This window comes from Chinchilla lanigera, unplaced genomic scaffold (genome assembly GCF_000276665.1).
Source record: "Chinchilla lanigera isolate Chin_1 unplaced genomic scaffold, ChiLan1.0 scaffold00005, whole genome shotgun sequence".
Lineage (NCBI taxonomy): Eukaryota > Metazoa > Chordata > Mammalia > Rodentia > Chinchillidae > Chinchilla > Chinchilla lanigera.
In genome coordinates, this window is record NW_004955406.1 from 35079670 (window position 1) to 35104114 (window position 24445).

Consider the following 24445-nt stretch of genomic DNA (forward strand, 5'->3'; position numbering starts at 1 on the left):
TCAAAGCAAGTATTAACTACTCACATTATTTCAAATAAAAATCAATATTAAAATATGCCAAAAATGTCTTTGAAACTTGTAGTTCATGCTGCTTTTTAATCAGATATTACATTTCATCTTTTCACAATTTATTTTAGTGTCTCTGGAATCCAGGGATGTCAAGAGAAGGAAAAATGCAATTGGCAGTTATTTAGTCTTCTTGGTTTGTAAGGCATTCTTGTATTGTTCTATTTAACGGTTTTCATAAAAACTGAGAGGGGAGAGGTGCATGCAGATCTTTATAACGCATTTGAAGAAACTGAGGCTAAAGAAACTTAGCAACTATTCAACAGCTTGAACACTGCTCTTCCTGCCATTGTGCTGGTCATGTTTTGGCATGTGATAGCTCAACAAATTTCAGGTTGATGCCACTAACTTGTTAAGTGACAGTATAGATTTCCCAATAATTGGGGAAGAGGTCTTTGAAGATTTATGATATTCAAAGGATTACTTTTCAAAAATTATTGAAACCAGTGTGTGCCATTCCAGACCACAATGATGAAGATGGAAATTACTTAATATAATGCTTCTTTTTAAAGAAAAATTAACTTTTCATTTTATTTGGCAGTACAAAATCCATTAGGTGTCAATATGGTTGGTCTATTTGAAATAGTGTCCAAGAACCCTTTAAAGTAGTACAAGTCAGGAAGTTGTTAGTGCATTAACTGAGGTGACTTGTGTAAAACACAGCACCAGTGGAGCAGTCACTGTCCTTGTCAGCATTTCCACTGCAACACACATAACTTCTAGGATGAGCATGTCTCTGTTGCCTCATGGAAAAATGGATAAGTTCAAAATCTATAAAAATTACGTCCTTTATTTGCTGCACATACTTTATTCTGATGTCAGAGACCCGAGGAAAAAGTGTCCCAAAGAATGTGCATGTAAATTATTTTTGGCCTAAGTCAAAGTTTCCAAAGGAAAAGAACCAAGAGAATGGAAGGGAGTCAGTGGAGAGGACTTACTAGATTGGCTTACATAACCGGAGGCTGGATAATTCCACAGTGGCTGTCCGTGTGTGAGAGAACCGAGAAAATACTTGGCTGTTTAGTCTCAGGAACTGGAAGCCTGAGAACAAGAGCTCAGTGATGTACATCAGGCTGAGGCTGAAGGCCCTGAAGTCCCTGAAGTCCCTAGAGAGACACAGGTGCAAATTCACACTCAAAGGCTGAAGAATAGGGAGTCTGATTCTGTGGGCCATGACACCAGCAAAAACCAGACCTGTTCAAGAAGAGTTGCACCTCTGTGCATGCAGTTTCCCCCTTCTTCCACTCTTTGTTCCATCTGGGCTCCCAGCCTATTGGACAGTTCTACCCACATGCAGGTGGGTCTTCATTTCAACCAAATGAACACTCCAAAGTATCTTTCTAAATTCTGAATATGTTGATGAATTACTGATTTAAAAAAAAAAAACTTCCATTGTCTTTGAACAATGCTTTGTTTGAAAATAAAACCAACAATTTGAGTTCTGTCAGGTTGGTTAATATAAAAGCTTGATGGAACTATATCAATGAAACTTACTTTGGTACAGAATGATTGTGAGATTGTATAAGCCAACACCCATAACTAAGTCACTAAACAGAAGCCAGTTTGCTCTTAAAAATAGTACCTTGAAAATTGGATTTTATGCCTGTAAGAAGCCATGCATTGCCCTAAAATCCAGGCTGCATATGCGCATAATGAGGCTCCAGGAATCATGAAGAAGAGGGCCCCATTTGCTTCTGTCTTGAGCACACATCTTTTCTGTCTTCAAAGAGAATTCTCACAAGGGACACAGAGAGACAGAGCTATCACATGTACCTCAATTAACCCCAGCCTTGGGGATTTCTGAAAAGACCTTTTAATTAGGCTGAAACAGCTACATCATCTTACTAGTTATACTCCCACGGTGATATGCAGGTATTACTATATGCTCTACAGGTACAGAACTAAGATAAGAAATAAGCCATGAGTTAGATCTTTTCCTACATTGCTTCTACAAGTCCAGTGCAGATCCAGGTGCACCAGAGAAATGAGGTCCAAGCAAAAGGTGAAGCTTTGCCCTGTTGTGGGTACTTGTCACTTTTCTACCTCAGGCAATATGTGAAATAGTGGAGACTGAAGCACAGGTTTGGAAATATCAGGCCTGGGGTCCATTCAGGCTTCACACTCCCTGTCCTGTGAGGTTCTACATACATTACTTGGTATCATCTATGAAATAAAAATGATATCAAGGGTGCCAACATATAGGCCTGTAGTGAAAGTTACATGACTTAATTCTAGAAACAGTGCTTGGTACATGGAGTGAATGATTCATTTTTGTATCATTATTTGTGTTATAATTTTTACTATAATTTCAGGCTAGTGACATAATTTTAACTCATCTTTTCTCATGTCACTTGTCTATTCAGAAATCTCAGTAACTAGTGTTTCTTTTCCCTTGATGAATGATGACTCTTCTACCTGTTAAGATATACTTAAACAAGGCATCATCTCTTATATGCCTCTCTGGTCAGCTTTTTTTGTCAGCTTTGTCCCTAATCTCGGTACATTCTTTCTTTCCTATGCAACGTTTTCTTTTCTGCTTTACCAATTCCCTCTGCACTCATCTCTCACTGGACAGCACCAGAGTGTGGCTTTCTCTCAATTTCATGGCCTCTAAGAATTACTTAATTGTTCAAATGAGTGTCGTGTAATACATCCTGCTATTGGTGAACAAGGGTTTTCTTCCCTGAAGGGGGAAACATAACACTAGTTCAGATTTATCTCAAAGATCAGAGGCTAAGTTTCAGAAAAGATTTGATACAAAAGAACTTGAGAGCTGTACCCTATCCAGTGCAGAAATGTATCTGGAGTTGTTAAATATTTTGTGTTCCAAAGTAGTGAACGTTTTGAATATATGAGTTTATGTATAATAATTAAATGTATTAAATATATTTTCTGATAATTTTAGGCACTTCTGAGTGTCAAAGAGATTCTTATTTCTTAATCACTCTTTAGTTTGGAATGATGCCATGTAGACAGTACATTAAATATGATCTTGACCTTTAATGATTAAATTTTTCTGTTTTTTCATAGGAAAAATACGGAGCTTCTATCTGAATAGCAATGTGACCAACTATACTTTGAAGTCTTTGGAAAGTTATACAGACTACACTGTATCGTTATTTGCCTTTGTTGAAGGAAAAGTGAAATTCCAACGTAACGGGAGTGCTGTGACTTGTGCTTTAAAAACAAAATCTGGACGTAAGTTCCACGCTTTAATGCTCCTTTTCCTCCTTGGTGAGGGAGAAAGAATGGATGTTTCAGCTCACAGTTCATCTACCTTTATGCTTCATTTGGGAAATTTCATGACTGGGACATTTTTAGCATGTAGGGTGTCTTGGTTACTTTTCTCTCATTGCAGAGACAAAATACCCGACATCCAAAATTAAGGAATGAAAGGTTTATTTAGCTCACTGTTTGTGGAAGTTTTAGTCTATAATCAACTGGGTCCAAGGCAGGGTGACATGGCACAGGGGCAGCACTTCAAGGCACCACAAGAGAGCAAAAGCAACAAGAGCAGAAAGTGGGGAAGCGAGGCTCTTTTAGGGGGGAAGCAAGGCTCTTTCCCTCCCTTATCCTGTGTGCTGGCTATCCGCCACGCCCACACCATCTCTGTGTCCTCTTCTTGCACGGGCTCAGGATGAATACCAAAGAGCATCCTAGAGCAGGAAGGGCGTGTCCTTTTCAACCCAAGATGCAGAACTGCTGAGTCCCTTTGCCAAGCCTCTAGACTCCTCAAGTTGACATAATGTATCCACTATAACAGAGGGCTTATAATAAATTTAAACAAAAAATTGAAAATCTGATACCTGGGCTCTCTGTAGGCTTTAGATATAATCATACAATTGTAGGGAAAAAGCATGAGGGAAGTTCATTACTGTTTGTGAGATTTCAGGCATTTAAGTGTCTAATTTAGAATTTCAAAAAATGCCTGTTGTTGACTTTACTATCTAAAAACATTAACAGGTCTCCTAACAATCAATGTATTACAGAGCATGAAGTTAACCTGTATTCACCTGATAAAACTCTTCATAGCATACAATTTTTTTTTATTTTAAAGAGCATAGTAAATGAGAAACAAAGAAATAGAACAGTAGCAGCATACAATATACAATATTTTGTTAGCACTTTCTTCTTTCAGTTACAATGAACTAGCTATTTTTTTATTTCATGTCACATTTTCTACTGGAGGTGGCAGGGGCATTTGGCTTTCGCCCTGTGTGTGATGTCTGGATAGTTTCCAGGCCCAAAGCTTGACCTGCCTCCGAGGGTGCTCTTAACCTCACTCAGGACAGGGAAGAAGAAATGGCTTTGAGTGTGGTTGCATCTACAGCTCTAGAGATCCCAAGTAGCACCTGTTAATCTTGGCTTGGGTAAAAATGTTCTCCAGGTCATTTAGTTTATGCATTGAAGAGTCCAAGGCCTGGAGCTCAGTGCTTTTGCTGTCTTCCTGAGTTTCAGTGATGTCACAGAGAGCAAAGACAGTTTGTTGCTTGCTCTGGAAGGATCTTGCCAGTGTATACTAGAATAAAGTCGGTTCTTCAGGAAAGAGGGATTGGAATTGTATGGGAGGCCTATGGGTTTACCATTTTTCCTCCCTCCACTTTTTCACCACTTTCTCATGCTACACAGCCTCTGTCAGGGACTGCATGAACTCTCACGGTTTAAAGTACAACCTATATGTTTATACTAACTGAATGAGTAGGTGATTTATATTTAAGTGTTTTGTTATACTTTTGTTCACTTATGTGCTGTCATATCTCCAAACTAGCTCTTTAAATACCACATACTGTGTGCATATTGTTCAGTAATTTAAATATGCACCAGGACGTGATTAAAATAACCAGTCTTTATTTTGATAGGTCCAGATCCGGTCACGTCTCTGAAAGTAACCCAGACATCAGATAATAGTGTGTTTGTCAATTGTAGCCGTCCTAATAATATAAGAGGCCCTCATTTGAGTTATGACTTGGAAGTCATACTTAAAAACTCTAAGTCTGAAGTAGTTTATAATTCTTCCCAAGACTCCTGCGCATTTGTTGTAGACAATCTTTGGTATTCAACAGACTATCAGATTTTGGTAAGTCACAGTTTTTACAATCACCATGGTTTCAATATACGTTGCAATGATTAATGTGTAGTATTTGCAGAGTGTGAAGAACAGTGTTTACATAGGAGCTACAATGTCCAGTGGAGTCAACTCCAAGAAGTTTTACATTTTTTAATGTAAAGACACCAAACTTTTTATCTCTTGAATCAGAAACAGTAGATTAAAGCAAATGTGTTATAAGAGTACTGTACAACTTTAAAATACTTCACTTGCAGGGAAGTTACTCTTTGTATCAATAAACAAAACATTGTACAACAGACTATTACTTTGTCATATCTTTTCTTTACCCTTTTTTTTTTGTCTGTATTGATGTAAATTTTCAACTGAAAAACTTTTGCATGTACCTTGAGGTTAGAAAGTACTAGAAATAAAAGATAGAAAGTGTCAGTGAACATAAAGAAGTAAAAGCTACCCATAATCTCACCGTGTATGGTATTGTATTATATTTTATGAACATACTTTCAGAATGTAAAATTCATTTCTACACATTATATATGTTACATTTATTATCAATATTGTGAATACATGATCTGGTAAGTTTCATTTCACATATCATTATACCATGCATCTCTTTCCACATTAAATATTTTAATACCACATAATTTTTAATAGTTGTGTAGGATTCTGGTGTATGGTTTTATCATTTTCTACTAACTGTATGACCTCTAATATAAAAAATATTCAGCAAACCCACTTATTGATAAGTAGCAAAATCTTTTAATCATTTCTTTATAATAATATATGATAAATATTTATGAATGGTCTGTGAATATTGGAAATATCATTTATTATCCCATAGTGTGAAAGCTTTGCTATTTTTCAGGTTTCCAAGTATTTATGAGAGTATGTCTACACTGTAAATGTTCATTTACTATTAAAAATATGTGCATTTCATGTATAATTGTTGGAAATAGCATATGGTTGAATTTCCTATTTAAACTTAAATGTAAAGGTACTAATATTTTAGTAGGAAAATTGAATCTTAAATTATGAGTAACTTTATATGCTGAATTCTACTTTTTTAATCATTTTAATTTGCTTTTGCTCCTCGTAATTATTATTATTATTATTGCTAAACATAGGCTAAGATTCTTTTGTATATCTTTTGGACTACCTTTTCAAAAATGTTTGACAACAACACACTGGCATAACTTTGCAGTTTTGATTTCAAATTAAAGCAAATATGTATATTGTTGCCTTTTTGAGGCAGGGGCTTGCTATGTAGCTCAGGCTGGCCTCAAACTCATGACAATCCTCCTGCCTCAGTTTCTTGAATGTTGAGATTGCAGATATAAGCAGCCATGCCTGGAAAAATATGTATTTTTTAATGGAAATAAAAAGCATTACATGAAAAGTAATGTTTGTTTTATATTAGGATATATAAACTTACATTGGAAAGCTAATTTTTTTTTTCACTGAAATTTAGGTATATTCCTGCAATGGTGAAAAAAGGGGAAAGCCAGAAATAAAATATCACACAACATCTTGTAAGTCATCAGTGGACTAATTATTGTATCTTTATAAACTATGTATTAACTAGTATAAACCTATGTTATATTATATCTATGCACCCATCAGATGTTTAAATTATAGATTCTATAAATATAGTATTTTAAGGTATCAGGGTAAATATAGATGAACCTCATATCCAAATGCAATACTTTAAATGCAACTGGGAAATTCTGTTATTGAAGAATTATTTTTTACATAAAGTATTTTATAAAAGGATTTATCTACACAGACAGTTAAGTTATAAAAATGTTTATGGTAACTTTTATAAACTAATAGCTTTGTCTTGTGTATTGCTTTAGAGAGTGTTATCTTTTTGTCCTAGTCTACCCTGTACCTACTCTGCCCGTGAAGCTTGACTTGTCAGAAATGGGGCTTAGGTATAACTTTGTCCTAATTTACCTCATTGAAGATAGCATTTCTTAGTGACAATATGGCTATTTAAATATGTATGATAAGTATTTTTAAATATCTCAGTTAAAGTAAAAGTGTGTGAAAAAATTCCTTAATTAAAATTTCATAGTAATAATGAAAACAACACATATATGCCACGTTCCCCATCCTTTGTGTAGCTCACCAAATAACTACTTTTAACTATTTCTTTTTTCCTTATAGTTTCTTCCGTGCATGTGTGTGTGTGTGTGTGTGTGTGTGTGTGTGTATAGTACGCATTGCTCTTTCTAAAGTTACTAACACAAATCTTTGACTGTTTCATTTTCCGTCCTGTGATTTACTTCCACCACATGTGTTGCCACCAAGTTGAGACTGAGGTATTGTATGTAATTAGCATAAATATATTTTAGCATGATACTTAGGTTATAGCTTCCTCTCCTTTATTTTCTATTCTTTAAAACTTTTTGAAATTGCCCTACCTGTATTACTCTTCTCTCTATTCTCTCTGCCATGATGAAACTATGTCATTTTCAGTTCTTTAATGGTAGTGGAGGAAGAAAACTTGTGACTAGACTACAGAATATATTTGAAGGTTTGTCTACTTTATCGATACATTTATCAAAGCAAAGACTCATACTACTTAATAGTTTTGCATCAAATAGGACCTCTAATCCTAAATATTTCAGGAATCTCCATATTGATTTCCACAGTTGTTGCACCAGTCTACATACCCACCAGCAGTGGAGAGGGTTCCTTTTTCACCACAGCCCCTCCAGCATTTGCTGTTTGTGGATTTCTTGATGAAAACCATTCTTGCTGGGTTGAGATGGAATCTCAGTGCTGTTTTAATTTGCATCTCTCAAATGACCAATTATGTTGGACTTTTTTGTATATTTATTTCTCATTTGTATTTCCTCATTTGAGAAGTGCATATTCATCTCAGATGCCCATTTTTGGATTAGATCTTTGAATTTGGGGGTGTCTGATTTTTTTCAATTCTTTATATGTTTTAGATATAAGTCTTTTGTCTAAGAGACAGCTTGGCTATAATTTTTTCCCACACTGTTGCCTTTTCACCGTGTTGTTGATTTTTTTTTTTTAGCATTGCTAAAGCTTTTTAATAAGGTGAAATCCCATTTGTTTATTGTTTGTAGTGTTTCCTGTGTGGTCTGGGTTTTGATCATGAAGTGTCTACCTACACTTATGCCTTTAAGAGTTCTACCTTTTTTCTCTTACAGTAGATGTATTAGTTACTTTTCTCTTGTTGCTGAGACAAAATACCCAATACCCAAAATTAAGGAAGAAAAGAAATATTTATTTAGCTTACAGTCTGTAGAAGTTTCAGTCCATACTTGACTTACTCCAAGGTAGAGTCACACATGGCAGAGGGCAACAGTTCAAGGTGGCAGAAAGCAACAAAAGCAGCAAGAGCAAAGAGGGAAGAGCAGCAGAGAGCGAGCCTCTTTCCCTCCCTTATATTGTATGCAGGCTACCCACCCTAGAGCACATGCAGCACTCATACCCATCACCACAGCACTGGATCATGAGTCAATCATAAACTCTAGAAGTCCACCCATGACTGCATGAGGCCTTTGAGGGGGTACATCTAGACACAAACCATAACATTTATCAACTTCCAACACTCCTCTAGATACTTAGGATATCTCAGAAAACAAAATGCAAAATAAATACACAAAAAATCAGTAGCGCTGCTATATGCTACTAGCAAATTTTCTGAAATAAAAATCAAGAAAACAATTCTATTTAAAAGGAGCAGTGCTGTGTACCTGCAATCCTAGCCAACTGGGAGGCTCAAGCAGGAGAACTAGGCATTTGGGGTCAACCTGGGCAGAACAGCAAGACTTCTCTGAAAAAAGGACAATAACAAAAAATAAAAGAATTATAGAAAACTAGAAATTAATATAATAAAAATGTAGAGGATCTTTATTATGAGAATTATAATAGACTGATATAGAATTTACAATGAATACAAAATAGAAAAGACAATTCCATATTCATAGATTGGAAAAATGAAGATTATTAAAATGTCCACAGTACCAAAAGCAGTCTACATATTTACTGCAATCTCTACCAAAATACCAAAGAAATTCTTCCTAGAACTAGAAAAAACAATCTCAACACTTATATGGAATCACAAAACCCCCAGATAACTAAAGTCATCTTTAGCATAAAGGACAAAGCAGGAGGCATTACTTTACCTAACTTCAAACAACAGTACAAACTAGAGTAATCAAAGGAGCATAATATTGGAATAAATGCAAGTACCTAAACCAATAACAGATAGCCTAAGAGTAAACCCATGCATTTGTATCCAACTACTGTTTGACAAAGTTGGAAGAACACTGAAGAAAGAACAGTCTTCTCAATAAAATGTGCTGAATAACTTGAATATCCCCACCCAGAGGAAAAATAACATTAGACCTCTATCTCCCACCAGTTACAAAAATCTTCTCAAACAGATTAAATACCTAAACATAAGACCTGAAATTATGAAATCACTGAAAGAAAACAAAGGAACTACTTCAGACACGGGAATTGGCAAGGACTTCTTTTGGACAAAACTCCAAAACCACAGACAACAAAAGCAAAAATAGTACTACGTAAAACAATCTGCACAGCAAAGGAAACCATCAACAAGTGAAGGGACAGCCTACAGAAGGGGAGAAAATATTTGCAAACTACACATCTGACAAAGGGTTTATAACTGAAGATAGTACATAGGGAACTCCAAAAACACAGTTTTTTTCTAAAAGCAAAATATAGTAAAAGATAATGTGATCAAAAATGAGCAATAGACCTCAATAAATATTTCTAAAAAGAAGTCATACAAATGTCCAACAGATAGATCAATAATCATCTGGGAAATGCAAGTCAAGTCTCAATGAACTGTCACACCATCCCAGTAACAATTTCCATTATTAAAATGACTAGTTCCAGGGCAAATATGAAGAGAAAGGAACCCTTGCATATTATTGCTGGAAATGTAAAGTAACACAGTCATTACAGAAAACAGTATGAACATTGTTCAAAAATTAAAAATAGGACTACCACATGATCCAGCAACCCAAAGGGCATGAAGACAGTCTTTCTAGGAGACATAGCACTCCTGTGTTTATTGCAGAATTATTCAGAATAGCCAAGAAAAACAGCCTAAGTGACCATCAACTGATGAAGGGATAAAGAAAATGTGATACATATATGTCATAGAATCCTCTTCCTCCATAAAAAGAACAAAATCCTATTATTTGGGACAACATAGATAGAACTGGAGATCACTACATCAGTGAAACAACTCAAGCAAAGACAAGTGCTGTATGATCTCTCTAATGGGTGAAATTTTAAAAATCTGACACCGTAGAAGTTGAGAGATGAATGGTAGTTACCAGAAACTGGAGCAAGAAGGGTGGAAGAAGGTGTGGGGGAAATTTGATCACTGGGTACTGGGTTACAGTTAGGAGTACGCAGTTCTGGCATGCTATTGTGTAAGAGCGTGCCCATAGATAACAATGCAATAATGTACTGTGCCTTCCAAAAAGCTACATGAACGAATTTCAAAAACTTAACCATAAAGAACTAATACACGAGTAGATATATATTTCACAATACACATATCAAAACATCACCTTCTACACCAATAATATTTATAATTTTTGCATTTTTACATATCTGTCAAAAATTAAATATAAACTTGAAAAATGCTAAAGATATCACAGAAGATAAAACAAAGATGACTATCCTCATGGAACTTACTTTCTAGTGAGGAAAGAGAGGAAAACACATTAGATGTATTAAGCATGCAAGTGGTGCTGTAAGTATAAAGATGATAGCTATGTTCAGGGTAAAAGGAAGACAGCAGGGACTGTCAGGCAAGTTTCAGTTCTCAGAAAATTCACATTGTCATTGTGAAAACTAGACCCTGGAGTGATAAACAAAGGAATGAAGTAATACTGATTTTTCCTTATTTTCAAAAAAAAAAAATAATCAAAGTGGGAAATAGAGGAAGCCTGCTTTTCTCTGTGGTCATTGGAGGTCTTCTCAAGTGTGAGACAGTTCTAGAAACTGAAAGATGGAAATGATACAACCAAGCAACAGCTGCTAGAAGCACTTTATCTTATGACAGATTTTCTATAACTTGAAACATAAAAGTAGAAAATTAATTTCAGCTAGAGACAGCAAGACCTGAATTTGAATTGTGGCAGTTATTTCTTTGACTTACAACATAGAACATGTTGATCAAATTATCTAAGCTTAGGTTTTTTTATCTGTAAAGTAGAAATGATTTTATTTTCTTTAACAGTGTATTTATCCTAGATGTACATATAGAATGGGTGGATAGAAGACTGTAACTGTATGTAGATTGTACTTCTTCAACTACATTATTAAAAAGAAAAGATATTAATAGCAAAATAGAATACTATGAAGTGACACTTGGCAAGAAACTGTAGCACATGACGATAAATCAGTGCTCCAATCCATACTCATTATTATGATGCATGCTACAAAACTATTTTTTTAAAGAGGAAAAAACAATAGAACAAAGTTTCAAAACAAGATAATAGGAGAGTAACAATGTTTAATACAATTCATAATGTTATTTTCAAAGGGTTTACTCAGAGTGCAAGTTATAGGCATGAAAAATTGACTGAACAATATTAGCACAAACCTTTCTTTTCAGTTAACTAAGAGAAATTAATAGTATAACTATCTCAACTATCTTTATATATATGTATATATATACATATGTATCTTTAATATACATTTCCTTTTCCCTTCCTTCTTTTTTCCTTTACGCCATCCCAGTTTCTCTTTCTTTTTGAACAATTTCTTCCAATTTCACAATATCTATTGTACATTTTGGATCTTATTTAGTCTTTCAGCTCCTCACACTAGGGAGACAATGTGATGTTTACACATACGTGTCTGGCTTATTTCACTTATGAGTATGGTCTCAAGTTGCATCCATTTACCTATAAAAGTCTCAAGTTTATCCTTCTTTCTGGCTGTGTAGTACTCCACTGTACAAAAGGACCACATCTTTTTTTATCCATTCCTTGGTTGATTAATGGATATTTGGGTTGTTTCCAAGATTTAGCTGTTAAAAATTGTGCTGCTGTAAACATGTCTTCACATATATCACTGTGGTATGATGATTTTAATGCACTCAAGTCAAAATGGATCAAAGATCTAAATTTAAAATAGAGACACTAAATCTACTGTTTGGGTTTGTGTCTAAATGTCCTCCAAAGCCTTATACAGTCATAGGGTGGGTTTCTAGAGTTTATGATTGACTCATGTTCCAATGCTGGGATTATGGGTGTGAGTGCTACACCCACTTTGGGGTGGGTAGCCTGCACACAGTATAAGGGAGGGAAAGAAAGGCTTGTTCACTGCCACTCTTCCCTTTTTGATCTTGGTACTTTTGCTATTTTCTACCACCATAAACTGTTGCCCTCTGCCATGTGCAATTCACTCTGCCTTGGAGCTGAGTATGGACTGAAACCTCTACAAATTGTGAGCCAAATAAACCTCTCCTTCCTTAATACTGGTCATTGGGTATTTTGTCTCAGCAAAGAGAGAAAACTGACAAAGACAATAAGATTCAAAAATATGGTGAAGCTATGAGTAAAAAGGAACCCTTCCACATCATTGGTGGGAATGTAAACTAGCACTACCACTGTGGAAATCAGTATGGAGTTCTCCAAAAACTAAAACTAGAAATTCCATCTGACCCAGCTATTCCCCTTTCAGATAACCTACCAAAAGAGTTAAAGATAACATATTATAATGATGCAGGAATACACATATTTATAGCAGCACAATTCATAATAACTAAATCTTGGAAGCAACTAACAAGGAATGAATGGGAAAAAAAATGTCATATTTATATACAATGGAAAACTACTCTGCCATAAAGAAAGATGAACCTGAGTCATTGGTACAAAAATGGCCACAACTTTGAGACCATAAAGTTAAGTGAAATAAAACACACGAGCTTAAATGTTGCATTGTTTCTTTTATATGAGAAACTCAAAACATAAATAAAAATCAAAACCATAAACAATAGGAAGCTGGGGAGATAGAAGTTTCTCAAATGTGAAGGGGATCAGACAATAGGGAGGGGAACGAAAAAAGGAATGAAATGTGTTTGTTCACGTACCAGCTCCTCACAAGAAATGTAAACATTGTGTACTTCAAACATGTATCAATTAAAATGAATAAATAAAAATGTAAGTATTGTTTGGATTAGTGAATGATTAGTACTTTCTATGTTCCAAGCATGGTACTGTTTATTGTGAATCAACTTACTCAACCTCCTTGTAGGAACTAAGGAGTTCCTTGTAGGAACTAACAAGTTCTCCATGAAAATGTTGCGGAGCTAGGACTGGAACCTAAACCTCTGGAGCTGGGGCTCTTGAGCTGTTGCTTTATTCTGTTGCATTTTCACTGTGTAGTGCCAAATATAATACAGGGCAAAGATATTTCTAGTACACCCTCCTTTTTCAGCCTTTTCCAAAAGAAAGGATGTGATTTCACATTAAGCCTTAGAGAAAATTTATCTCAGGGCAAGTCTTAACTGTCAAATAACATATTTTTTTTGTCTCTTGGTTAATTGATTTCATACATCAGGGAGCTTGCAAGAGGGTTTATCTTTGTGGGTCAGAAGCTTTCTGATCCCCCTAGGAGGCAGCTCACTTCTGCATATAAAATTAAATGATATGCATTTCCCTCTGAAAATCATAATGACTGGATTACTTACTTGATCCCATTTAAGTGAAGTGACAGAAAGAATTAAATCTAAATGATAGTATTTCATAAAAGAACATGATTTAATGGAGGAAAGGAACCTGGTCTTTGATTTTCGAATTATTCTCTTTAAATGAAAATGATTTTATGTGTCCTGAATAATATAGCCCATGTCACAAAATGAGGAATTTGCTGTATTTAGTCTCAGTTTGAAATTTTTATTTTGGAACAATTTACAGGAAATTAAAATATTAAAATGTAATTTCTTTAAAAGTAATTATTCAATCTAACAAAATATAAGATGCAGTAAGTTTTCCTCCTGTATTATTTTTCAATTTCTAGATAACTCCAAAGCACTGATTGGATTTCTGGTATTTCTGATTATTGTGACATCCATAGCTCTGCTTGTGGTTCTCTATAAAATATATGATCTGCACAAGAAGAGGTCCAGGTAAGAATGGATATGTGCATCGACACATAATGGTAGTAATAAGATGCGGGAGCAAGTCAATAAGGCAGGGAGGGAACCATTTCAACACACATAAAAAGGGCAACACGAGGTCCAGTTGAGAACTGAACTTGGATTGAAGACTTTTATTATGGTGCTTTTGGTTTATGTTAAATATTCATATTTTCTACATTTGCTGATAGTGTTAGACTTTTATCCCAAAAATGGATAAAAACAATGTGGCTGTTCTTTTAGTACAAAGTGGGTTATGGTGTTCTAGGAATGGCAAAAGCAAAAGAAAGGAGGGAATTTCCGGGGAGGTGCATGTATTTCTTTGGCCAGGAAGAGCTACACTTTTTAAAAAGGGAGTGTTTAAATAGGCTAGTTTAGTTATTATGTGAAGTTTGCTCAGCACACACCCTCGGTTGGTTTTCTTTCCTCTCATTTCTTTTCTTTCCTTCCCTCCTCGACATTCTCTCATCTCTCCATCTTTCCCTTCTTCTTTCCTCCCTCCCTCCTGTCTTTTCCCCTTTTTTCCTCCCCTCTCTTCTTCCTCTTCCCTGCCTATCCACTTCATCTCCACGATTCCTTCCTTCAGTACAGTTATTCAATAAAATTCATGCAATTAAATGGCATGACAACTGAATTCAATGTTTCTTAAGAATGTACAAATTTATATCTCTTATTTTTTGCAGCAACTTAGATGAACAGCAGGAACTTGTTGAAAGAGGTAAGTATGTATTTATTTTTGACTGTTGGATACTCCTCCTGCATTAGAATTTACTTATTTGTTTAAAAGAATTGGACATTTAATCTGGACTTCCTCCTCTGCTCATACAGTGATAAAACTTAAACTCGTTTATCCAACAAACGGGCATCTGTGGAGTTCTTTTCATGTGCCAAATATTGCCCAATAAGCTAAGAAGCCACAGTGACCACCACAGACTCTACTCTTAAAGGAGTTAGGCACTGATAGAGGAAGACAGGCAGATTGACACATAGGCAGTAATTTATCAGGTCATAGTAGTTGCACGGGTCTAATTTTACACAGAGATTGTACACTGACTTTGAGGAGTATATCAATAAGGTCTGCTAAGATTGCAGGGGACACTAGACCAAATAGAGAGTTAAAGGGGATAGAACAGAGTCCTCGTCCATCACAGGGGTGAGGAAACTGTTCTCAGGTCCTTGCTAGTGTGGGATGGTCGTGGTTCCCCCGATAGGCACACTTCTGGATAGGATAAAGAACAGCAGTTTGACTTAGGAGAGCAAAACAAATTCCTGGTTTTATAAAAGAGACTGAGTTAAATCATTTCCATCTATACTTACAATAATGAAGCTTATTTGACTTCTGTTACATAATACAGGCAGAATTCAGAACTCTTTTATCTTGCATTAGCTTATATTCTAAGGAGCGTCCTCTGTGATAGCAGGCACCCATCTGTGTACAGACACATTGAAGTTCTTCTTCAGCTTTATTTTCTTTTGCAGACTGTATCACTACCTGACATGGGGTTTCCCTTGTTTCTTGATTGCCCTCTTGTAATTGGAATGTATGCTTCGGAAAGGCAGGGAGCTTTTTCTGCAACACTCGCTGTCAATCCCCAGTGCTAGGTGGGTCTGTGGGATTCAAGGCCTGTCAGTGAAGAAATAAATTAACAAGATAACACAGCCTGAGAATCAATCTTGCTAGACTGAGGGAAAAATGAAAAGCAACAGAGCAACAAGCACCTGAGCAGATAAGGGGAATCTACTTCCAAAGTCAAGGGTGGTTGGAGAGTATCAAAATGTTTGATTTCAAAATTGATACTGATGGCACATTGGAGTACATTAGAATTTACCCTTCAAGTCCACTAAAATCTTGCAATATGTCCTCAGTTCAGAATGAATAAGTACTGGGGATCTCCTGAAACACAAAGAAGCTACAACACTTAGTCAGTTTGATAATTTTGATTAGATAGAAAGTTTCCCTGGACAATCAGATGAATGTGCCACCTTCACACACAACTTTCTTTTCATCGTAAACAGGGAACATTAGTTAACAACAGGACAGGAAATAGCAGGAGATACATACTTGTAAATATATAACAGCTTATTTTAAAAAACTCCTTCAGTAGTATTGTTTTCCAGCTGTATGTATATTCTAGAGCTTGAGGGTATGTATTTTTACTATATAGTAAGTTATTTGGCAAATAGTTTATATTCTAGAGGCAGAACAAATGAATACAACGTGCTTCACAGTTGAGTGTAAAAAGATGATCAAATTAAGCTTACTTCATCTGTACAATTATAATATTTCATGGTAAGTTAAAATGGGAGTAAAATTATTCTAGAACAATAAATATTAGTTGCTATAGACTCCATGTAATCAAATGGAAAAATGTACACACTCACAATGGTGTTATTTGATCTGGGATCTTTTCTCTAGGTATAGAAAATAAGGAAGTAGATTCTAGTAAAAAGAACAGTAGAAAGCCCAGAAGAATAATGAAGTACAATACTTAGATATACAATACTTAGATTTATAGATGAATGTTTTCTATGTGAGATTTCCAAGGTAGAATATATGGAAGGAGGAAAAAAAATGATTTCTGTCCAAGTTGTAAATTTAGCGAAATTTCCATGCACATTAAAAAGATAGACTCGACAATGGCTCTGAATCATTAATATGCTTATAGATGATGAAAGACAGCTGATGAGTGTGGAACCAATTCAGGCGGATGTTTTGCTGGAAACGTACAAGAGAAAAATTGCTGATGAAGGCCGACTTTTTCTGGCTGAGTTTCAGGTATGCGTTGTTCTTCATACAGGATGAGGAATTCTACTCTTTTCTCCATAAAATTTTGCTTTAAATGTAACTTTATGACCATTTGCCTTTAAAATTTAGCCTAAATAATCTGTTAGTCTAATGAAGACAGATATTGTTAGCATATATTTACAGGCCAGATGAGACTCATAAAGGATGATAGGATTACAGTATAAAGCATGTAAATTTTTTAGTGTAGTGCTTTATTGTATCATTATCAATTATAAAGTCATGTCACAAAACTATTTGTCTATTTTTGTATGTGTACTCAAATAATTATCCAAGCATCAGTTTTTAAATGAATTTTAAAGTGGCACAGCAACTAATTTTAAACTGTTTTTCCATGATATTTGTCCTGAAAATAATCTATTATAATTACTTAGGAAAAATGGTACTTGTGCATATTTCATAATAATGGTGATTTCAAGAACCATATACAAGTGGTTTAGCCAGTATAAAGAATGTTTTCCAGGGTGACTCGTTTACTCAAACTGATGACTGCGAAAGGGAAAACTATTTTTTCTGAATCTGGTGTGACCTGAGGAATGTTTGTGTCTTTCAGAGCATCCCACGAGTGTTCAGTAAATTTTCTATCAAGGATGCTCGAAAGCCTTTTAACCAAAATAAAAACCGCTATGTTGACATCCTTCCTTGTAAGTATTTGTTAAGGCTAGAATTTCAGTATCTTTAGACTACTTGATTGCTCATCATTTCACTTATTTGTTTTTCTTTTTCTTAAACAGATGACTATAACCGTGTTGAGCTCTCTGAAATAAATGGAGATGCAGGGTCAACCTATATAAATGCTAGCTATATTGATGTGAGTAAAAATGCCAAATTATTTTATATTCTCCTATTTCATTGGTGATTTGGACTTTTTTTGTCTCTCTACATTCCATTTAGTTTTTTTTTTTTTTGACTTTGCAAACTTTTACAAATATATTAGGATAGTTGCAAGAATATTATGAGACCAGTTGTTACATGCCTATCAGCACTAGGCCTATGTAACATAGGACTTTTGTGAGTGTGAAAATATAGATTAAAACAAAACTTCCTATCCTGGTACATGTTATATGCTGGAGATTGGACAAAATGATCAATATACATGTGTCCCGCAGTAACCCCACATCACAGGCTCTGTGCTCACGGTGTAAGTGAAGACTGAAAGGGTAGGATTAATAAGTTGCCTCATCCTTCATCACACAGTTCATACGATTTGAGCTGAGTTTCATCTCAGGTCTGCCTGACCCCAGTGAAACTTCAGTTAACACTGTCTTACACCAATGACCGTCTTCATTGGCAGCGACTGTCTGCACAATGTATTTATCCCAAAATGATAATATCAGTCTGTGACACTGAACAGAAAATTTTAAGATTTATCTGTTGTGAAATAAGTAATGCTTCAATTAATTAAATAATTTTAAACAATATAAAAGCACATACAGATTTTTAAAATATCTTCTTATCCAATCTACCATGTGCTGAGTGTCTCCACCTACCAGAGGGATAACCTCTTTTCAGCTTACTATTTCTCTAGCTAGAGTTTCCTTATACATACATAAATAAGAAAAGACCAACATTTGCTACTCCACCTTATATTAAAATGTTAACAGTAATATTCATACTATTCTGAATCTTGCTATATTAGTAAATACCATGGTGGTTCAGTTCATGAACTTGATTCTTTCCACAATTCTGGTCCCAAACTGAGTTGGACGAGAACCAAATCAAATTCAGTGGTTAGGTTCAGTTGTGTCCTTATGGGGACTTTTAACTTGGTTTTTGTCTAGTTCGGTTTGTGATGAGAATTGTGAAGAGAATTGAGTTCATGTACAGAGCTAGCTCTCTCTCTCTCTCTCTCTATCTCTCTCTCTCTCTGTCTCTCTCTGTCCCTCTCTCTGTCTCCCTGTGTCTCTCTATATATGTCTATATCTATCTATCTATCTATCTATCTATCTATCTATCTATCTATCCTATTTTCTTTATAGCTATCTACTGTTACTTCATCTATGTCAATATATTGTATCACTATAAAGAACAGGGGCCAGCAGATGTTTCCTGTAAGGGGCAAGGTAGTAAACATTTTTGGTTTTGTGTACCTATCATCTTTGTCATGACTATTCAACTGTATCTTGAGTGGACAAGCTTCCATAGATACAAACTACACTGTGCCTAAGTTACAAAACTTGAGTTATAAATGAGGCCATACTTAATTTAGTCTGTAGGCCATAGATTACTAATCCTGGTCCTAGAACATTCTTATATCTTTCCATTTCTATAGTCTAACTGCACTGAGGTTCATTTAACCCATTTCTAATTAATGAGCATTCAATGTGGTTTCTAAACTTTTGTTATCAAAAACGATGCAATGAATCACTTCGACTCATTTTTCTACAGTGAGTTACAATATATCCATAGGATTATTTTCTAAAAAGTGGAGTTGCAGGGACAAAAGCCATATACATTTTGTTTTTGTTTTTTTGGGGGGGGGGTTTTGGGTTTTCCTCTGGTACTGGGAATCGAACTCACGACCTCGCGCTTGCCAGGCAGGCGCTGTGCCACTGAGCTAAATCCCCAGCCCAAAGCCATATACATTTTTAATTTTTAAAATTTTCAAATGGTCCCCCACTGGGGTTGCATCAATGTTCAGTCAACCAACAGTAGATGAAGGTGCTTATTTCTACACAGAATTGCAGATGAGTATGTCATCAAAATAGTCCTTTGACAATCAAATAGTGGAAAAATTATATGTCATGCTATTATATATATTAACGTGTAAAGTGATCCCCAAAACGTGCTTACATAAAAAACACTTGAAACATTTTTTGTCATTTTCATTCTTGTTGATTTACTTGAATATATACATTTTCAATGAATTAGAGTCAAATTTCAAATTATAACTTCAGTACCACAGTGTGTTAGAGTCCTAGGTCTGACGTAACCAGGAATCATAAGCTAGGTGGCTTGAAACAAAAATTTGTCTTCTCACAGTTGTAAAGGTCAGAGTCTAAAATTAAGATGTTGGCAAAGCCACAGTCCCCCTGAAGGTGCTGCAAAAATCCTTTTTTGCCTCTTCCTAGCTGCTGGGTGCTCCTGGCAATCCTTGATGTCCCTTACTTATGGTTGAGTCACTCCAAACTCACCTCCCTCCCATGGCCCACTTCCCTGTCTGTCTCTGTTTTACTGTGTCTGAATATCTCTCTCCTTTCTAAGGACTCAGTCACTGGATTCAGGACCCACCCTCATCCAGTAAGAAATTTTAACCCTTATCCCCACAAAGACATTATTTCAAAATAAGAACACATTCTGAGGCCCTGGGTGAACATGCATTTCACTGAGTTTATGTAAAGTGGTAGAATTTAGGTAAAGTGGTAGAATTTAGAAATATTTTCGGTTGCATCATTCATAAACTATTTATCTCCAACATATGTGTACTAATTGTTAATATAGTTCCTTTTTGAGACACCTAATGATTTTTTGAGACTAAGTTATTAACATCAATGATTATAATAGCTTTTATGATTTATCACACATTTGCTATAGTTAGTCATCACTTTTAGTGCTTTACATGTATACTCATTCACTTAAATCTCATACCAACTCTGTATTCCAATTTTGCTAGTAGAATCACAGCCAGAATTTTACCCCCAAGCATTCTGACACTACAGATAGCCCTTTAAATCTTGTAATTCATCAACTTTAGCATACAGTACTTTTCCTTTCCCTGTTTAATGTTATCCTTGGAAATCTTTCCTAATCAACAACAACAAAATTTTTCTCCTGACCTGCGCTCCTGAATTCCATAAAGCAATGTTTTATTCCATTACCTTTCTACACAATATGTGTAAGCTTTTTCATCAGTGACAGCCAGTATTGTAAATGTAACATCACAGTCCAAACAGTAATTAACACAGTAGTACTAGGTCAATGTCTTGAAGTCTATTGTAACTTATTCTGTCAAGTAACCAACCTCTGCAGGCCCTCACAATTAGCACTGATCAAGTTTATTTTAATGTGTAGTGTCTTTTCCAAATGGTAATTTATTCTCCAGAGTAAAATAAATGAGATCAGATCTGGTATTGTTAGAGAGTTTCAAGGACTTAGATCCATGATGAAGAACATTTTAAAGATTTCAAGGATATAAACAGTGCACTGTGACACGTGTATCATAGGTTCAGCACCACTGTTTTAGACAATCTATTAAAAAGCATGATCTACATTATCTGCTTAAATATATATATATGCTAAGTATGGGATCAGATTATAGTTATCTTGTCTCCAACAGAACTTGGAGCCCTGGAAAGCATATGTCTTTGGCTTTTCGATAGGTGCTTGGCATATTGGAACCATTCAATAAGTACTTGTTGAATAAATGAATGTAACTTATACTGTGTCAAGACCAAGTTACTAAAATAAGTGAAGAATTCTTGTAGCTCATGTGCAAAATTTAATTCAGAGGAAAAGGTCCTCCCTTTCTCTGGAGCTTCTCTTATCACTGTGGTAAATTTAAAGAGTAGGAGATAATTTTGGGAAACATTAGCGTATTTTCCTGCTCCTGTGTTCCTTCTTTATCTTAGTAACAGAAGCAGAGAGAGCAGACATTGCAGGTAATGAAATGAAAATAATTGTATCACTTAACTGAAATGACATAAAAGCACTGCAGGGAGTGAGTACTATGTTCCAACAGTAGTTAGGTGTAAGTGCAAATGTGATCTGTGAGGGATTTATTGAAGGAAATGGAGAAAAAATCCTAAAAGCAATCACAAGGCTAGTAAGAAGGCAGTACTAATTGTGCTGTAACAGTTGACAGGATATAACTAGAAATATCGGGATTGCTCTTATAAATTGCTATATCATCCCAAATGAAGATGCAGTCTAGTTTTTAAAATTGTTTGGGATAGACATCAAGCATACATTGGAGTCATGAATATCGTTTGTAACTGCTGACTATCGTGTTTGGCACAGTGAATACCTGATTACACATTTAAAAAATCCTCTTAAGAATTAGGAAATCTACAACCAAGAAAGGACAGACGTAAAGCAACTTCTAAATCAGAATTTGAATATTATTGAACAATTGAGTATTCAGTAAATGATACATCTTTGTGTATCTTTTCAATAGGGTTTCAAAGAACCCAGGAAATATATTGCTGCACAAGGTAATGTACTTGTGAGATCAATATTATTTTTGAAAAATTATTTATAGCACTTTCATGAAATAGTTCTTAACTGATAATTTTTCCCTCTTAGGACCCAGGGATGAAACTATTGATGATTTCTGGAGGATGATTTGGGAACAGAAAGCCACAGTCATTGTCATGGTCACTAAATGTGAAGAAGGAAATAGGGTAAGAATTGAGACTGTTTATGGGATGGAGGCTGGCATTGGGAAAAGGGAGTGCCCAATTGAATTTCTTAAAGCTGCAGATGTGTGCTTGATTACTAAAATATTTCTCTATTTTAATCAGTGGTGACACTTTATTTAAATTTTTATACTTGTAGAAAATGTGCACTTACATAAAAATATAAATATACGCATATTTGCAAATTTTTTAAATATTTGAAAACTGCTTGGCTTTTTTCAATGCTATCAGAAAATCTACTTCTTTTACTTTTATTAGTACCTCTTTGAAGTACATAATGATTACATTCACTTAGAGAATTGGCACATGTACATATCACATTTCATTCTTTTTTCCTCCTCTGTCTACCCACCCATCTTTATTTTCTCAGCATCAGACTCATTTACTTGCCTTGTAAGATCTTACAAAGTTAATTTTTATATATGTAGAATGATTACCCAACTAATAGGCCAAAGAACATATAAACATGTAAGACAGTTATACTAAGTGAAGGTAAATTTTTAGCTACATTGTCTGCACTGTTTTTAGCTACATTGTCTCTCTCATTGTCTGCACTGTTTTCTCTCTTTCTTTTTTCCTATTTTCAGTATTTTATTTATATATATATTATATATATATTATATATATATAATATATATATACACATTGAGTTTTTCATATAAGAGAAACCATGTAATATTTAAACTTGTGTGTCTAAGTTACTTCACTTAAGCTTATGGTCTCAAGGTGCATTCAATTTCCCACAAACAACACAAGTTTATCCTATTTTAAGGCAGAACAGTTCTCCATTGTGTATCAATACCATGTTTGCTCTATCTGTTCATCTATTGACGGGCATATAGGCTGTTTTCCAGATGTAGCTTTTATGAATTGCATTTCTATAAACATAGATATGCATACATTACTGTGTCTTTAATTCTTTTGGGAAGATAGTGTACCTAAAAGGGGAATAGCTGGTTCAAATGAATCTTAATTTTTAGTTTGACTTACTTGGCTTTTATTTGGCTGCTGTTTCATTCCAGTATTGTTTTAGTTCAGAACCTAACTTCACAAGTCCTTGTGAGTGCTTCAAACAAAACTGACCTTGGACAGGCAGGTGGTAGCTCATATAATGTGACTTGGGAAGAGTAAATGTCTGTCAATCGCCCAGCCTGAAAGAGGCCTTGAGCAATCACCCCCTCTCTGAGGACCACTGAGCATGTTCTCTTTCACTGTTTTGCTGATCCTGGGAAGATCATCTTTCTGGAAAGTAGTGTGAAGGGGATCCTTCAGGACACATGCAAGGGAGACAGAATACATTTCAAGCATCACAACTTTAGGTGTAACTGTGCTTCATAAAAGAATATGTAGATGTTGTGAGAATTTCAGATGAATAAAAGTTTAGGTTTTTGTTTTTTCAGGGTATAGTAAAAGCTATTTGAAGTAAAAATTAGATTCATTAGTGACCCTTTAAAAATCCTAGAACAAGTGTGCAGAATACTGGCCCTCCGTGGAAGAAGGCTCTCGGACTTATGGAGATGTTATTGTAAAGATCAATGAGCACAAAAGATGTCCAGATTACATCATCCAGAAAATGAACATTACAAATGTGAGTCTCTTTTATTGCATAATTTTTGATTTTTTAAATAGAAAATGTAGTTGTAGAATATTGAATGTGAGAAAATGAAATATATATGGGTCAATAATTGTCAATGATCTTTAGAAGAAAGAGCTGCCTCAGAACTGGGATCTGATCTTTCAGGGTCAAACTTACATCACTGTTCAAGACATGTTTACCCGTGTCATGTCAAAAACATCCGTTATGCTCAACTTTGAAGCGCTAAAGAAGAGGGCTCCATTAAATGTGTTGAATAAATGGTTAAATTATTAAATGATTAAACAAGTGGTCTAGGGTTACTGTTCTTAATCAACTCAGCTATTTCCTATTGGAAAACTACTTTTTTTTTAAAACCAGGAATCAAACTCAGGAACTTGTGCTTACCAGGCAG

The 24445-nt window shown here is 35.1% G+C and overlaps 1 protein-coding gene across 6 annotated transcripts in view; it reads left to right on the plus strand.

Moving 5' to 3' along the window:
* The window catches only part of Ptprc (protein tyrosine phosphatase, receptor type, C), a 121819-nt gene that overhangs the window by 74093 nt on the left and 23281 nt on the right, over positions 1 to 24445 (plus strand). For all 6 annotated transcript variants that reach the window (XM_013521946.1, XM_013521949.1, XM_013521953.1 and 3 more), the window contains 11 exons: positions 3097 to 3264; positions 4926 to 5143; positions 6600 to 6660; positions 14183 to 14291; positions 14984 to 15018; positions 16967 to 17076; positions 17657 to 17747; positions 17838 to 17914; positions 22217 to 22253; positions 22345 to 22442; positions 23920 to 24045. In XM_013521946.1, coding sequence (XP_013377400.1) covers positions 3097 to 3264; positions 4926 to 5143; positions 6600 to 6660; positions 14183 to 14291; positions 14984 to 15018; positions 16967 to 17076; positions 17657 to 17747; positions 17838 to 17914; positions 22217 to 22253; positions 22345 to 22442; positions 23920 to 24045 — 1130 coding nt within the window. The remainder of the gene's footprint in view (positions 1 to 3096; positions 3265 to 4925; positions 5144 to 6599; positions 6661 to 14182; positions 14292 to 14983; positions 15019 to 16966; positions 17077 to 17656; positions 17748 to 17837; positions 17915 to 22216; positions 22254 to 22344; positions 22443 to 23919; positions 24046 to 24445) is intronic.